We start from the raw sequence: 16,905 nt of genomic DNA, 5'->3' as shown, positions 1-16,905 counted from the left end.
ACAGCGTTGTACAGGCAAATCTGACAGAGTTCAAATGACATTTAGAGCATAACCTATGAGAAACCGCAATCCTGATATTTCTTTTAAAGGTTTATATTGGATAAAGGTCGGCAAATTCATGTTAAGTAATTAGTAGAATGTTGTCCATCTTTAACAACTCTAGAAGGCCAGCATATCACCTCAGCAACAACTCTTTATCTGAAACGACTTTATGTAAACAGTCCAAGTCCATCAAACTTACTCTGCCGAAACTTCTATAATTTTTTGCCCTTTTTTTGCAAATTAAGTCATAATCATGGCCATCATCAAGGTCATTATCATCATCATGTTCGTCACCATCATCATCACAGAGAGAATTGATTAAACAAACTGTCGCTCACGCACAAACGGTTTTAACACCTGAATTGTCGCCAAGTTAGTACATATATAAAATTCCCGTACAAATAAACTAGAGATTGCGACAATTTTATGGTTAAATTTCTCTTTAGTCAACATGAGCGACTCACCGGTGTCTCTGAAAGTTTTGGTCAAACGTTGCCCTTTCCTTCCGATCGTCTGAACGAAAAATCGGATTACGTTCCCTACAAGGCCATGCTAGTAGTTTGCTCTGACTTGTTTAGAATGGTCAAGTCTACAAAGAAAGTGATCTCTGAAACCAACATCTTTTGAACTTTCTGTTAAGTTCAACTCATTTAAGGTGTAGGAATACACTGGTTCAACATAATAAATCAATATTTGTATGTGCAATGTTTCTGAATACCAGCACTCTCCTTATCACATATTCCCAGACAACACAGGAAATATAGTATCATGATCCCCTGGTTACTCTTTCTAGGCTACATCTGTAACTGAATACAGCTTAGGTAGCGCCAGAGCTCTGTAGAAAATTGTTCGTCTTGTCAAAGAGAAAGAAAACGCATTTCTGTACTCGTAAATATGAGATATAAAGAACGTGCATTAGAATACTATTTGTAGCATATTGTTTGGCGTCGTTAGACAAATGAACATTTTCAAAACTTTCGTTAAGAATAATTTTATGAAATTTGCATGAAACGGTGCATTTTACGTTCGAAACTTTATTTGAGGTAAAAATTCCAAAATTGTTGATGCTTGTAATCCGCATGTGATGTTAACAGACTGTCTTCAGTGTGTATACTTCCGTTTGCCCTCGTTTTCACAGTCTTTCCCTTGTATGTGTGTTTCCTACGTTATGTGAGCTTGTTCTGGGTCAATGTTATGAAAAGCAAACAATACGAACCCGCGTTGGAAAAAATGTTTTAACTAACTCTTGTTCTTATCTTTGTACAATTCCTTCTGATCAATCGTTTCCTTGCGACTCTTGTATCTCGTTCTCGTCACTAGGTGTATTCGCTGGCGCTGTACATGAGCCTGGGACTGAGTGAAATTCATTTAAATCAGATTTTTTCATTATTTTTTCAAATTCAGATCTGTGCCTCTATATCTTCATACTACACACTCAGTCCTGTTATACTTAATACAAGGCAAAAGAAAATGACAGACAAGCGGAAAAAACAAACTGGTCATACCAATCAGAACTAAAACTCTCCAGAGACTAAGAATAGAGGTTTAAAGCTGACAATACGGCGAATTTCACATGCACAACCAAAAAGATGCCCATCAAAAAGCTTTTCGTTGACACGTTGTGTTCTATCTTTGAGATATTTTTACAAATTATTCATGCAAAGTTTTCTCACTTCAGTCAGTGTATATATACTTGTCTACAAATCTTCACGAGTATATAATCCGCGTTCACATTATCGACGAACGCTTTTGAAGGGAGTGTAGTACATTTAAACGCGTACCCTAAAAATGAAGATAAGTTCACACACAAAATACCTGTAGCGTGTTTCGATTTCCTCATTATATTCTTTCCGTTGACAAACTCACAGTAACTTCAGTGTATTTGACTGACGAAGAAAAAACATCAGAAATATCGTAACATTTTGTACATACAAGTCTTGATTCAAACGTGTGGCGATACAAACGTTCTATAGCATAATTCATGGAGATTTTGTTTCGCTAAACAATAGTGTTTTCAAAAATGTGTTTGTTTTAGAATCCTGAATAAGATTCTGGCTGAAATGAGTTCATGAAATTGTCAGAAAGGACGCGTCAAGTGGCTGTACTATCTGCAAGAAACTGACAAAATGGACCTGAAAACTAGGAGATGTAAACAGCACTATACGCGAAAAGTGCTGGTTTAATACTATTTTTCTTCGATTCGCGCCTTTCTCGCAGCCGTATGTCATCTCTTCCACTGAGCTAGCAAAATGCATATGATATATTGATGATCACGGAAATAAAGAAAATAAAAAGATAAATCCACAGAGACGCTATCGTCAATTTAATCAAGTTACAACCATCCTGTACGCTGCTTGCATTCGACTTTCAAAACTTATGATTCTCTCTCATCTGTTGATTCATACAGCATCGAATACAGATAACAAATATCAAAGGTGTCAATCCATATTTGATGATTTCGGATCAAATATTTTGCTTTACGACTGACCGGTTTGGTCAAACTGTGATAAAAATTATCCAAACACCGAAAAACTATAAAAATATTTAGCCCCAGGCGATGTTCTCACCTTTATAACCCAGCCCCTGGATACATTGGTTCCATTGGATTGCTGGTAAGTGTTGAATTATCCGTTTCCTGTCTTTATTTATCGATCATCCGGGAACGTTTCCAACAATTACCCGAGTGTCTATTTGTGAGGATACTTCATAGAGCACGCTAGTGAAACTAATTACGAAATTTTAGCTTTGAAATTGATACATATAGGGAGAGTTCAGCGACAAAATCGGATTCACCATAACAAACAGAGAAAAAGTGACTGCCATCAACATTTCACATTTACGACCATTACGATGGGAGAGTCAATTGTTTCAGTTCTCTAAATCCTGATAACACGCTTTTATTGATCGTACTTTTCACAAGAAATCTGAAAGTACGCTCGTATGGTTTTTTGTTTGTTTGATTTTAAATTGCGATTTAAATACTACTTGTGTTCAAATCAAAGTTATACAACTAAAATAAAAAGCACGCCTGTAGACGAAGTCATATTAATATATATATTTTTTGCGTTATTTGATGGTTATAGTACGTCAATTCAAGTTTGCTATTTATTGTCTAACATTGAAAGCGTTGAACTAAAAGACATTTGGAAACCGTAGCAAATATGCTGTCTGCGTAAGGTTTGCATGTTATTAAATTTGTTGGCATATATGTGTTCAATGATTTGTGAAATTATACAAAAGTATTCGCAACCATAAACCCTATGACGCAACTGACAAAAAGGTATCTTCTCGACGTTCTTATTTCACATGAACACGCAAAAAAAATTACCCATTTCCGAACAAACATAGGTGTATATTTCATGAATGTGTTACTGTGCAAAATCCATGTATGTTGGCTGACAAGTTGTAAGCCTGGCATTTGTCACAATGACCAGTTTCATTTTCAAGACAATGGCATCCTTATGCTTGCTACATTAATTTGGACATGAAGGATACTTAAGTGATTATAGAAAGGCTAAAAGTTGAAAATGAGACGGTTATAAAAACCTGCATTTTGTTAAAGTAATTTGCGCCTCGAAAGTAAACTTTTGCTTAAACTTTCCTAAATGAAACTCTCAACCATTCTCTTACCAAATCGACAATAAAAACAGGGGTCACCGTGAGAAATCTGGAACCAGCGAGACAAACTGCTCAACATTTTGCGATATTTGACATTCAAAATGGCCGCCATCTCTGTGTTAACTCTATGGGATAAAACTAAAATTTTGGATTTTGAAAAAAGTAAGACAGTCAACGTTTTTCTTTCTCCGAGAGCTTTGAAATGAGCCCCAACAAGTGGCCAATCAGAAACAAATTGTAGAAATTCGAAAGTGCGAATATCTGTCCCCGAGGCGCGTTCTATCTTAGGGTGAAATTCTAACCACATGAGTGCAAAGCCCATGGAATGCTATAATTTTACCATATTATATCCAGAAATAAGCTTGGTCGGCTTTTTTTACTAGACAAACAATTAATCGAACGTAATTATGGGCAATTTTGAGCCGCGTTATTTTGTCAAAGCCAGTTATTGTATTGCGTACTTATATGTCTATTCTATACTCTTTTAATTGCTTAGAGTAATTAAAATGAATCCTGTGGTTCTACTCGTATCTCTGCTCGGCCTCTACTGCTGCTTCGCTGCAAATGTTCAAGTACATGGACCTGACATGTACGACGAACAGGCTGTAGAACAACTAGAAACAGAACTTGGGATCAGAGCTATGGGAGACGATGAGAATGACTTGACCGACGAGGAGTTGTTTGAGAGAGAAATTGCCGAACTGTATGAGACTGTGGATGGTGAAGAGAGAGATGTGAGAGGTTACATTCATTACAAAGGTTGTACCAGCTGTAAAGGAAGCAAGGGACACCCAAGCTGTCCTCCAGGTCCGAAAGGTCAAAAAGGTCAGAAAGGTCAAAGGGGATGGAAGGGACCCGCTGGAGTGAAGGGAGACAGAGGCTGGAAAGGGCCTGCTGGACCAAAGGGAGCCACTGGACCGAAAGGATGGAGGGGTCCGGCAGGTCCGAAAGGGCAAAAGGGTTGTAAAGGTGCGACTGGTCCAAAGGGAGGTAAGGGCAACCGTGGACCGAAAGGCGGCCCGTGTGCTTGCTACCGCAAAGAGTCAGCTTTCACTGGTCTGCGTACCTGCAACGCCTGTGCCTTCAAGAACGGTGACATCATCCGATTTAGCAAGACCCTGACCAACATCGGGGGAGATTTCAGCTACCAGACCGGGGTGTTCACCTGCGAACATCCGGGCACCTACTTCTTCACCTTCAATGCCAGGAAGCCGAAGACAGAGTCAACCGTAAGGGTTGACTTGGAGAAGAATAATGTCGTACAGGTTTCCATCCACGAGACAGATACCCACAAACAGCACGGAGATACCGGAAGCGTAAGCTGTGTGTTGAATCTCAAGAAGGGCGATCGAGTTTATCTGCGACTTGTCCAGGGTTGTTCTCTAGAAGTAGCACCCGAAAGACCGATCGTTTTCTCGGGTTTCCTGCTGTATGATTGATTCCGATGCCCTAAGAACGCAAAAAGCCAATCTCATACGTAATATCGAACGTTTAAAACGCGTTCCACCTCAACAACATTCTATTGAATCGTACTAACCTTTTCAATTTAGTTTCAATAATACTTTACATGGGAATAATTTTAGCATTGTTAAATCGTAGTTAATTCATCAATATAACATCGTGTGAGTGAACAACTAGAATAAAAAATTGTCCACGTCCATCTCAAAATATCTGTCGACTTAAATAAGTTTAATGTTACCAGTCGATTCGAATATGCCAGAAAGTTAGTTTTATTGGATCGTTTGTGCGGGGAGATGAGTAAAATCATTACGGCAAATATATGCGTGGGCATGCGCATTAGAGGACACTTTCTTTTGGATACTGTTGATTCCATATTCCACCTTGTTTATCAGTTTTTAAAGAATTCCTATATACGTAATATTTGAGCTTCTCATACTTGTTACCTAAATCGCACTTGCACTACACTTTTTAGAATTGTTAGAATTAAACTTTCATATATGCAATGATTGACTTTGTGTGAAAAGTGGTTTATCAGCTTACCTGGAGTCGTGGTCATTTGAATGTGGGAAAAGTGATGTGTGTAAGTATGAAGTGTGCATGCCTGATATGTTTTATACATGCAATAGACTCTTTTGAATCAATTCTATTGTAAGCTATTGAATGCGGAGTGTGTTCTCCAGGCAAAAATAGGTTTCATGCTACGTACCAAAATGATATATAGAAATACAGCGAAGTTTTAAGCGGTCTCATTTGTTAATTTTTGTTATCATTTTGCAAAAATATTACAAAACCAAAGAATCCTTCACCGCCTTCGAGCTTGTTTGAGTTGCTGCCTAAAAGACGCTATGATTCAAAAAGGCAATACGAATCATGCATGGTACAGTACAATGACCGACCGCCGGTTTCAGCGCTACTCAAGTGCAGCCCCACTCCGTCAAACTTTAGGAATGTTCAAATAATCGGAGTGTCTATTGCCACGCGCGTGGCAATAGCCAAGTTGGCTATTGCTTAATTACTTCATTTATTACTGTTCTGGATACGCTCACGCTATTTAAAACTATGGGGAATGATTAAGCAAAACAGTTGGTTTACCGATACACGGCAATCACTCAGCTGAGTGCTGTTCTGAAACCATACTGGCAAGGGCACAACCAATACCCGGAACGACAAAGTTTAATGTTTTAACCTTTGAAACAACAATGAGACAGCAAACTTTATTTTTGTTTTATTTTCGGGCACAAATGAGTATAATTCGGACGGATGAAAACTGTGACAATTCAAACAAGAGGTAACACATGTTTTAATTGATAAAAGCAAATAAGAAAACATGGCAGACAGCAAATGTTATGATAAAGCGCTTCAAATCAAATAAGACCCTACCCAATGATTCAACAAGTCAGCTTGATATATTTACCCAAGGACAACATTTAATATTTGTCGCCAATATTTCCTTTCCTCTCTACGAGTCCGAACCAACAGAATTGCCAAAAGGTGTTTGAACAAGAGAGAGTATAAAATGCGGGACGCGGAGAAAGTTACCAACTGTGTCCTTTAGACTGTGGTGGAGATACCAGTGACAACAGTGTAAGTACATATGACCATTCAGATTAATTTCTTGATATGGACTAAGTTTAAACTGTCGTCGCCAGTTTCATACTTTATGCGGATATTTGAAAATTTCTCTCGCGCTTCGAAATTTGTTTTAGTAGTTCGTGACTTCGATTTAAATTTCCACCGACTAATGTTGAGGTTATCAATTCTCACTCATTCACTGATCTTCAGCCAACGCTTTGCTGAGCAAAACAAGGTACAGAAATTTACTAAATAGTTTAGTTTTAGTTGACATTTAGTTAAGTTAACGTTTATGCATCTGCACACTGGCCACACAGAAAATATGACGTGAGAAAATTGACGTTCGATTAATATATACCATACAATATAATTAAGAAAATATTCATGTTTTAATTAGCGCAAATTCGATTCACTGACCGACATTACTCAAGGAATTTGGTTAATAAACAATTATTGTTTCTTTTATTCCAGGTCCGGTATGAGGAACGTCATTGTTATCCTCCTTTTGGCCGGCTTCGCCAGTTGTGCATTGGCCGCAAATCTTGCCGTGCCGGAAGCAGCCGTAGATGAAGATCACGAGCTTGAAGTAAGAGAAGTGGATGACGAAGAAGGAGAACTTGACGCCGGCGAAAATGCTCTGGAAATTGATGTGCAGAGAGATGTAGAAGAAGCCGATGATGACAAGGAAACCCTTGATATCTTAGAGCTGTTTGACAGAGAAAAGCGGGGGAAATCGAAAAAGTGTAAGTCGAAAAAGTCGAAGCGAAGGTCAAGTTCAAATTCAAGTGGAGGTAAATCTGGTGGCGGTGGCTGCAAAGCTGGTCCTCCAGGACCCCCTGGTCCTCCTGGTTCTCCAGGACAGAAAGGATGCAGGGGTCAGAAGGGTCAAAAGGGACAGAAAGGAGTTAAAGGTCCAGCAGGACCCAAAGGATCGCCAGGCCCTGGTGGGCCACCAGGTCCCAAAGGACCGGGTGGACCAAAAGGCGATAAGGGACAGAGAGGCCCTTGCGGTCCAAAGGGAGCTCCCGGTACACCAGGCTCTCCATGCGACTGTAGCCAGAAAAAATCCGCTTTCACTGGTCTTCGTACTTGCAACGCCTGTGCCTTCAGTAACGGCCAAGTCATCAGATTCAGCAAGGCCCTCACCAACATTGGCGGTGATTTCGACTACAGCACAGGTGTCTTCAAATGCGAGCATCCGGGTACCTACTTCTTCACCTTCAACGCCCGGAAACCCAAGTCTCAAGACACAGTTCAAGTCGATTTGGAGCTGAACAACGTCGCCCAAGTGTCCATCCACGAGACTGACACGATGAATCAACATGGCGACACCGGCAGCGTCAGCTGTGTGCTGAATCTGAAGAAAAACGACCAAGTTCATCTGAGATTGGTGAAAGGAAGCTCCCTGGAAGTGGGCACCGATAAACCGATTGCCTTTTCGGGCTTCCTGCTATACGAGAATTAGAGAGTCAAGCTGTATTTGATAACCATGCAACGTAAAAATTCGTAATCTATGAGTAACTGTCTGTCTATAGTGTGTCGTCAAATAGTTCCAACTTACGATTACGCGAGCCTTTTATTCGATTGTCTCATACAGAATATCACTTTTGAAACAATGCAAAATAATTAGTACTTATAGATCAGATAAGAGAAAAAGTAATCTTTTTTGTGTCAAATGTTTTTCTTTGGAAAGCCGTAATTTGATTTCGTATTTCTTTATGCGATCTTCAAAATCATGGTCATTTCTATAATTCTAGTTTCAGATTTCAATTGGAAATGTGCGCAAACACAACAGGAAAGATACGAAACATAGTGTATTGCTCAGTGTGCAAGTGTTTGCGCCAAAATGTTCACCGTATAAGATGGGGAACCGGGCTGGTTCTCACTTGAATTGTTGAAATCACCTTTTTTTCAAATTTTATCGTTTAACCCATAAACAGTAAAATTTAATCTAACATGTAAGAAAAACACAGTAGACTAAAACTCAACGGTTGTCAGTACCGTCATTTCATAAGACAAAGCAAAATAAGTTGTTACAGTTTCCCCAGGCAGCTCTGTCCCATATAATCAGTCATATCTAGTGTGAAGCGTTGGTCATATTTGGTTAAAATATAGACGAGCAACTGGTCATACAGGACTAGAACGTCGTTTAATGAAGACATCAACCACGGACGATTAAATCATTGTATAAATCCAAATCCGATTTCTCTCAACTCACTCTCCAAGGCATGCCTTCCGATGTAACGAAACGGATAATAAAGGCAATAAACTTAAAGGATTAGAAAAATAATCATGTATATTATTGCAGTCTATTTGTAACGTTTTGAAGTATTCTGTCCATATACATTACTCGCGAATAAATATCACGGTCAAGCGTATTTGCTGTACTTTTTTGACTTTCATTTAATTCATCATACTTACTGTTCTTGCTTTGATTCTTTGTTTATTTTGTGCGTTTTTTTCATATTTGTAGCGGGTGTTTGGGTTTTTTTGCTTGCAAGGAGAATAAAACAGACGTTGCGCACAGTCAAGGACTTGCTTAATTATCATTCATAGCAACAGGCCGACAGACAGGCTGACACAAGGACGTGTTGTCGCGGGTTTGTTCAAAATTTGTATTTTCTTAGTGGATGATGACGTCTTTGCCTTTGTATTATTGAATGAACACGACACAGTGGTGCAGCTCAACTGCAAGACTGAGTGGTGTGTAACATGTTATAAGTAGGGACTTCGCTTTGAGTTCTCCACTTGTCTCCTTCAGTTAGGGTCCGTGCTTTCTATCATAGTGTACAACGGGGTTTTCGCTCGACAGCGCAATTGCGAAAATTGCGCATTTCGAGGCATTTTCTGCGCCCCTTAAAAGTTACTGACAGCGAGGAAATCGCGCGTAAAACACGGCAAGCAAATACGCCCATATGATGGTGACCCAAGCGTATAGTGTAGTGACCTGTAAATTTGACGTTGTTTCAGCCCTCTAAAATGTCAAGTCTGCCCCCTAATTTTGATAAATGGGGCAGAAATTGCCCCCTTCAGTGAACATGCAGAGAAAACACTGTACAGGTGTGAAGAATCTATCAGCCTATCTCATAAATTTATATGCGCCTAATATCCAAAGTTAAACGATGTTCAGCGGTGCTTTGGGTGATGATGAAAATGCTCTCCGAAAAGTATACGTTTTTAAACGTCTTTTGAAACTTTCCACATTGGGTGAGGTCTTTATATCCAAAGGTAAAGAGTTCCAAAGGACAGGAGCTGCTGGGAGAATGAGCGGCGACGGCGACCGCAGGAAGTCAAATTCCATCTAAGTATTGGCCGAAGGTATTTATCCAATGAGTGAAAAGTCTGTGAGGAAGAACGGGGTTCCTGAGATATTGTGGAGAGAATGCATTGAATGACGGAAGACAAGCTCTTGCACTTTTCAAAAACTGCCCATCGTTTAGCTATTATCATGAGATCATAACAGTATTGTACTGTTGTGGTTTATTTTGAGGAGCTTGTCCGTGAGGACATCACGTTTATACGTACATTTGGGGTTGTGAGGCCTTGAGCTTAACGCTTTGACACTAAAAGCAAAATGCTACACAAAAGTTGTGGCATTTTCAATGGAGGGCTAAATCAAACCTGTAATAATTTTAACGAAACGCTACAACAAGGAGTGAAAGCTTGAAAGAAAAGATACTTGATGTTATTGTCATAGAGTTTTTCAAAAAACGAGAAGGGATCAGGACAAAGTCTTGTCAGTAAAAATCAAAGCACCATTTCTTTTAATGCTCGGTCACTTGTACAACATGTGTTACATTCTCAGTCGACAACAACAGACAGCAAAGCCTTCGTGACTATCCCGTAACCCCTTTGATAATTTGACTCATAGTTAAAACCAAAAGTTAACACAGAAATACAATCGAGATGTCGGAACTCTCTCAGATTCAGCCTATGGCTTAGACCTCATCAAAACCTATTTCGATTTTGTCATAAAATCAGTGGGTTAGAAGAGAGATTGAACACATTTCCTTCCCACTAATTTAGAGAGACTGTCTCGATATACAAATACTGCGTCAGTGCAGAAAGTTTTAGCTATATCTCTTTAGAATCTTCTCTTCCCTTGGAATTTACCGTCTTTAGTTTTAAAAAAGATACATCACGGAAACAACGGAATTTTGCAACCCGTTAAATCGTTAATGTACTGTATAATCTGGTATGAGATGTGTGATTGGACATTCATCAAAGACTCAAACGTTGATTCAGTAAACGATCCAATATTTAGTTGTTATGGTATTGGCAGGTCATGATAATTCGAGTGCGATATCGGGTTTACCTATGCCGTTTGTAAAACAACAAATACCAGTTTGTAAACTTCGCAAACCAAAAGGCAAATTAGTTATTTTCAATATTTGCTCGGAAGCACATTTGATATGGTTCTAAGTTGTGTTTGTTTGGTATACCGTAAAGTTGCTGGTACATTTTGAAAGGTCACACTGTTTGTATTTACCGATGACGTGGGCGGAGCACCATATTTTTGTCAATATATTCAAAGTTTGCATACTTTTATGACAAGTCAAATACCGAAGAGCAATTGAAAACGGTGGAACCATATTGTTTCCAGCGCACTCAACGTAACGTATGAGATGACCGTCTTGTCGAGTGTCCCGAACAATCAACAAAACAAGGTCGTCAGCGTAATTCTACAGTAGTTAATGATGTGATAGTGTAATGGGAGTTGGATTACGAAAACGCTCCGTGGTTCCTCTGTAAAATATGTGAAATCCAAAAAACAACACAAAGGATATAATCTGACCCTTACAGAACAACTTGATTAATCCACTTCAAGCTTCCTCGATCAGTAGACTAGAAACGTTCCATATCACAGCATAAGCGCGGGTAGGTGATGCTGTCTCAAAGCAATGTCCTCAATTGTTCACTGCAGTTTAGACGTCAAATGTACGAAAGCATCCAGTCAAACCTTAGGGGACTGGTCAGTTTCTTCAGCCTGGGGGGCCGGTGGATTCATGGGGGGGGGGTCACTCTGTTTTTGACTTTGGTGATAGGGGGGTCACCATGTTTTTGAAATACCCAATAGGGGGGGTCAGTTGTGTTTTTTGAATTTTGACATAGGCGGCCTAAAATGCTAGTGTCAGCCACAAATTTCATCATTCAGTTGTATTTTTCGGCGCGCCCTTCGGGCGCGTAACTTTAATAATCAGTCATATTTTTCAGCACGCCCAACTTTAACATATCAAGCATACATACATCAGAGATATCTGTATGTTCAATATTTTTCAGCGTGCTCTTCAAGCTCATTACTTTAATATATCAGACATTTTTCAGCATGCCCTTCAGGTGCATGACTTTAATATACAGGCATATATCAAAGATATCAGAATGTTTCATATTTTTCGGCGCGCCCTTCGGGCGCCATACTTTAATAAATCAGAGATATCTTGATGTTTGCAAAGTGAAAGTGTACATTATGAAATCTGCATTTCATATGAAAAGGATGACAAATTCCTGATACTTTTCTGTTCTCTCTATGAGAATTCAGTATGAGAAAGCAACATGCACAAATATTTCACAATATATATTTGATACAGTGACTTATTTTAGAGATAGAAAAATGACAAGATATCTTTCCTTCTCATTGATGCAATTATTTTCCTTTATGTCACAGGTTTTCTGCAGAAATATGCTTTTTTATGAACAAAATAACAGTTAAAAATGGCAGTTTTTGTCATTATTAGCTTTGTTTTTATGGTTTCAATGTTACAAGAAAAGGTCCTCTCAGACACTGTACACATCAGATTTGGCTAAAAAAGCTCTCTATGGCTCCTCACGAGATTTAATTGGATGGTTGGCAAGTCTTAACACCCATCAAAGTTTTTGATTCACTGCTTTTTCCTCTTTGATATTAATGATTGACATCCATTTCTGTACAACAGTTCAGGACATCTGGTTAAGCATAGAAAGTGTGAAATACATTCACAGCTCATTCAAATGTACTGTATTCAAACTTTAAGATTGACACTTTGAAATTCCTATCTTACAACTGACATGTTAACAATTTCATTAAAACATAGAATGACTATTTAAATATAAATATATATGTAAAATGTAAAATATAATATATATATATAATATATATATATATATATATATATATATATATATATATATATATATATATATATATAATTTATGTCGCGCGCGCGGGGGGGGTGTCACCCTGTTTTCGAAATTTGGAATAGGGGGGGTCACCCTGTTTTCAAAATTTGGAATAGGGGGGGTCAGTCACTTTTTGACGTCGGCAAAAAATAATCCACCGCCCCCCCCCCAGGCCGAAGAAACTGACCAGTCCCTTAGCTGATAAAGTCGAAATAGCTGTCCAATAGCGAGTCTTAAGGGACTGGACATAAATTACAGGGGGGGTGGGCCGGTGTTTTTCGAAAAACCGCTGCGTAAAAAATAGTGACCCTTCAAAGTTCATGCACAAAAATTAGTGACCCTCCCCCTTATCCGTGCATGAAAATAAGTGACCCTCCCCTGTTACTCAATACCCCCCAAAAAACCCGCAATGTGTTAAAGACCCCCTTCTGACTTGCTATACTTTTTAAGTCGCCCTCCCAAAAGGAAGGCAAATGTGGTCGATATAACGCGTTGTCCAAAAAAATATCAAATCATATGTGTGTGATAATTCATGTAAATGTACTTTGCTTGAAGTGGCAGGTAAAAAGTGCATGCCTGTACAAAAAATGTAATTTTTAGATTTTATCGATAATGTTGATTCACTATACATGTAGTCGACTATAAGAAAACTACGAACGTGTATTTTCCAGTATAAAACTAGCTATATCTGTTCATATACAGATGTTTAATAACTGATATAGATATACTTGATTAGCATGGGTTGTTTACAAGTGCACATGTGAACAAGATATTTGATTTTGGAATTTCTCTCAAAATGTTGATCCACTATACATGGGAGTCTATGACAAAACTATACATGGGAGTCTATGACAAAACTGTCAAAAATTTTCAGAATTAAAATTTGCACTATTTGTGCATATATGGACCCTGAATAATTGACATAATTGTGCTTGATTAGAAGAGGGTGGTAAAATGTGCATCTGTGTACAATAACCTTGTTTTTGGAATTTCGCATAAAATGTTGATCCACTATACGTGGGAGTCTATGACAAAACTGTAAAAAAAAATTTTCAGAATTAAAAATATGCACTATTTGTGTATATATGACCCTGAATAATTGACATAATTGTGCTTGATTAGAAGAGGGTGGTAACACGTGCATCTGTGTACAATAACTTTGTTTTTGGAATTTCGCATGAATGTGGATCCATTGCTCCTGCATTTTAGTCTATGAAGAAACTATGAAAATTTTTTTTAAATACAAAACTTGGCAAATCTGTGTATTTATGTATGCTTGATTATTGATATTTATGTTCTTGATTAGACTAGAGTGGTTACAAGTCCATGTGTGTGCAAGAAATTTGATTTTGGAATTTCACCCGAAATGTTGATTCACTATACATGGCAGTCTATGATGAAACTATGAATAATTTTTTTCCAATACAAAAATAGGAAAATCTGTGCATTTATGTACACTTGATTATTGGTATTAATGTTCATGATTAGACTAGAGTAGTTTCAAGTCAATGGGTGTGCAAGAAATTTGATTTTGGAATTTCACTGAAATGTCCATTCACTATACATGGCAGTCTATGATGAAACTATGAATAATTTTTTTCCAATACAAAACTTGGTAAACCTGTGCATTTATGTACACCCAATCATTAGTATTAATATTCATGATTAGACTAGAGTGGTTTCAAGTCAATGGTTGTGCAAGAAATTTGATTTTGGAATTTCACCAAAATGTTGATTCACTATACATTGTAGGCTATGAGGAAACTACAAATAACTCATAGGTTATCTGATCCTAAATTGTTATTCAAAAGTTGTTCGACCTGAAGCTTCCAGTTGTTATTGATGACACTATGCACTATTCTGAACAGTTTGTATTCTGTCAATGTCCTCAAAAATTAAAAAATGTACATACAGCGACATGAACGTTTGACACCGACCTATACCCAATGTATTGTCAATGGGAGAATGATGTCAAATAAGTAATCTCCCAAATTGTTATTGAAAGAGTCATTATAGGGGACAGTTATGCACAATAGTGTTGAATAAGTAGAAATCATGACAACTTAAATCAATGTGGCTGCTTGGATCATCAACACATTGTTTATTATACCTGAAATTTGCGCCCGAAGGGCGCGCCGAAAATGGTAATGGCAGAAAATGAAAGTGCCAGGAGGTATTTTTTCTTTTTTTCAGTATTCCTATCCATCATACGTGCACATGCAATTTCAGCTTTGATGCATGAAAAAAGGTGACCCTCCCCCATAGGCTTGCACAAAATTTTATGACCCTTCAAAAATGCTTGCGCGAAAAATGGCGACCCACCCCCAAAAAACACCGGCCCACCCCCCCCCCCCTGTAATTTGTGTCCAGTCCCTAAATGTGTGTATCATTTCTCAGAATAATGCGATACTGTGATAATGACAGATAACTCTGACACTATGCTAGGAACCAATGTGAGTAGAAGAGAATGGGTGTACACATGGGATTCTCAGAGCAATATTAAAGATACATTTAGAGTCTTTTGGTTTTCACAACCGGGTTGCGATTTAGGATTGATGTTTTGAACGCACAAACAAGCCCGCACAGGCGTACGCGCACAGACATAGACTCGTACGTATTATATGAGAATAAAATGCACGCACGGAATTCGCGAAGCATTAAGATACCCTACCGTCATCTCTCAGTAGGAGTTTGGCCCTTCTGAGGAGAGAGAGAGAGAGAGAGAGAGAGAGAGAGAGAGAGAGAGAGAGAGAGAGAGAGAGACGCATATCTATCTATCTATCTATCTATCTATCTAGTATCTATGTATATATGTATGTACGTAGTCACATACGAATGGATGTATGTGTTTGCGTCATGTACGAATGTATGTTTAGAGGTTATTACCCAATATCGCCTGTTCCTGTGTCGTATCAGCATGAGTGTCATTTGTGCTGCGTCAGACACGAGACGAAGTCGAGTGTCTGACGCAGCACAAATGACACGAATGCTGATACGACACAAGGAACAGGCGATATTGGGTAATAACCGATTTATCATATACCCATGCCCATAATTTTAGGGAATTTTTACTAATAGAACGAAAAACCTTAAATTTTGAGGCTTTACTTTATTACGCCTTGCGCATAAATATCAGAATGTTTATGTGAACAGGCTTCATTCATAAAGTATACGACAAAGATGTCAACATCCGCGCGACATCGCTGCAAGTCGTCCATATCTCAATGAAACCCAAGAAGAAAGACACCGGGATACAAAAATCGTCATACAGAAGGAACATTTTAAGGTGCAATATGCTATTACAACTGTAACCGATCAAAAACGCTCAGCTTTACATTGTAAATCTATCCTGATTTCGATCGTCGTACGGCACGGAGCTCGCGCGGAGAGGGGACGCCATTTTGTTAGTTTACCTTTAGAGTTGCCATGTCAACAGTCGTCGCGCGCGCGACATCGCTGTCACGCCACGCGCTCACTACCTGTTCGGAGGAGACCGTGCACAGTGCCGGCGCCGTGCGAACGGCAGTAGAACTTGGCCAAAAAAAATACCATGGGAAAACATTTCAAGACTCAACGTGATATTTCCGTATTTTGCAACCAGAAATACCCGTGTTCCTCGAAGCCCTTCAAGTTTTTACGTCGGCGACATCGCTTCGCAGGCGGGGAGCGGCAGCCATTTTGTTGTTTACGTTGTTTACCAACAAACTGCTAATGTAGTTCGGGAAAACTCTAAAACTGATGACGTTCATCGTGCATATCTCGACGTTTACCGTGAAATATCACGGCTGATATTTTACGTTGAACGTCACTAGGATGTAGCAATATGGGCATGGGTATATGATAAATATATGTATACAGTGCATGGGAGTATGTATATGATTTCGAGGACAACATGCTATTAACTCTGGCTGTAGTCTTGTAGTCGGCCTGGGGAAATTTTACCCGCGGCTGAGAGGTAAGTCGAGATCTTGAACAGAGTAGATAATCACAAAGTATGTGAATATCAAGTGGGTTGGATTTATTGCTGAAGTGCAAAGTTACACATCAGAGATAGTT

At 38.8% G+C, this 16,905-nt stretch overlaps 2 protein-coding genes across 2 annotated transcripts; both read left to right on the top strand.

Annotated features, from left to right (window-relative positions):
• The first annotated feature begins 2,606 nt into the window (after nucleotides 1-2,606).
• On the top strand, nucleotides 2,607-5,630 carry LOC139141439 (complement C1q subcomponent subunit B-like). The gene is made up of 2 exons (XM_070711057.1): nucleotides 2,607-2,654; nucleotides 4,157-5,630. The coding sequence occupies exon 2, from the start codon at nucleotides 4,167-4,169 to the stop codon at nucleotides 5,097-5,099; it is 933 nt and encodes a 310-aa protein (XP_070567158.1). The 5' UTR covers nucleotides 2,607-2,654; nucleotides 4,157-4,166; the 3' UTR covers nucleotides 5,100-5,630.
• A 968-nt stretch (nucleotides 5,631-6,598) lies between these two features.
• Nucleotides 6,599-9,224, top strand: LOC139142167 (complement C1q subcomponent subunit C-like). Its single transcript, XM_070712021.1, has 2 exons — nucleotides 6,599-6,705; nucleotides 7,165-9,224. Exon 2 carries the CDS (start codon nucleotides 7,172-7,174, stop codon nucleotides 8,156-8,158), a length of 987 nt encoding a protein of 328 aa, XP_070568122.1. The 5' UTR covers nucleotides 6,599-6,705; nucleotides 7,165-7,171; the 3' UTR covers nucleotides 8,159-9,224.
• The last annotated feature ends 7,681 nt before the right edge of the window (nucleotides 9,225-16,905 follow it).

The sequence above is a fragment of the Ptychodera flava genome, chromosome 10 (assembly GCF_041260155.1).
Source record: "Ptychodera flava strain L36383 chromosome 10, AS_Pfla_20210202, whole genome shotgun sequence".
In the NCBI taxonomy this organism is placed as follows: domain Eukaryota; kingdom Metazoa; phylum Hemichordata; class Enteropneusta; family Ptychoderidae; genus Ptychodera; species Ptychodera flava.
This window is presented reverse-complemented; position numbering and strand designations above follow the sequence as displayed.

What these genes read in the sequence shown, in the direction of transcription:
- LOC139141439 (XM_070711057.1), top strand. Translation starts at nt 4,167, where the DNA reads ATGAATCCTGTGGTTCTACTCGTATCTCTGCTCGGCCTCTACTGCTGC.
- LOC139142167 (XM_070712021.1), top strand. Translation starts at nt 7,172, where the DNA reads ATGAGGAACGTCATTGTTATCCTCCTTTTGGCCGGCTTCGCCAGTTGT.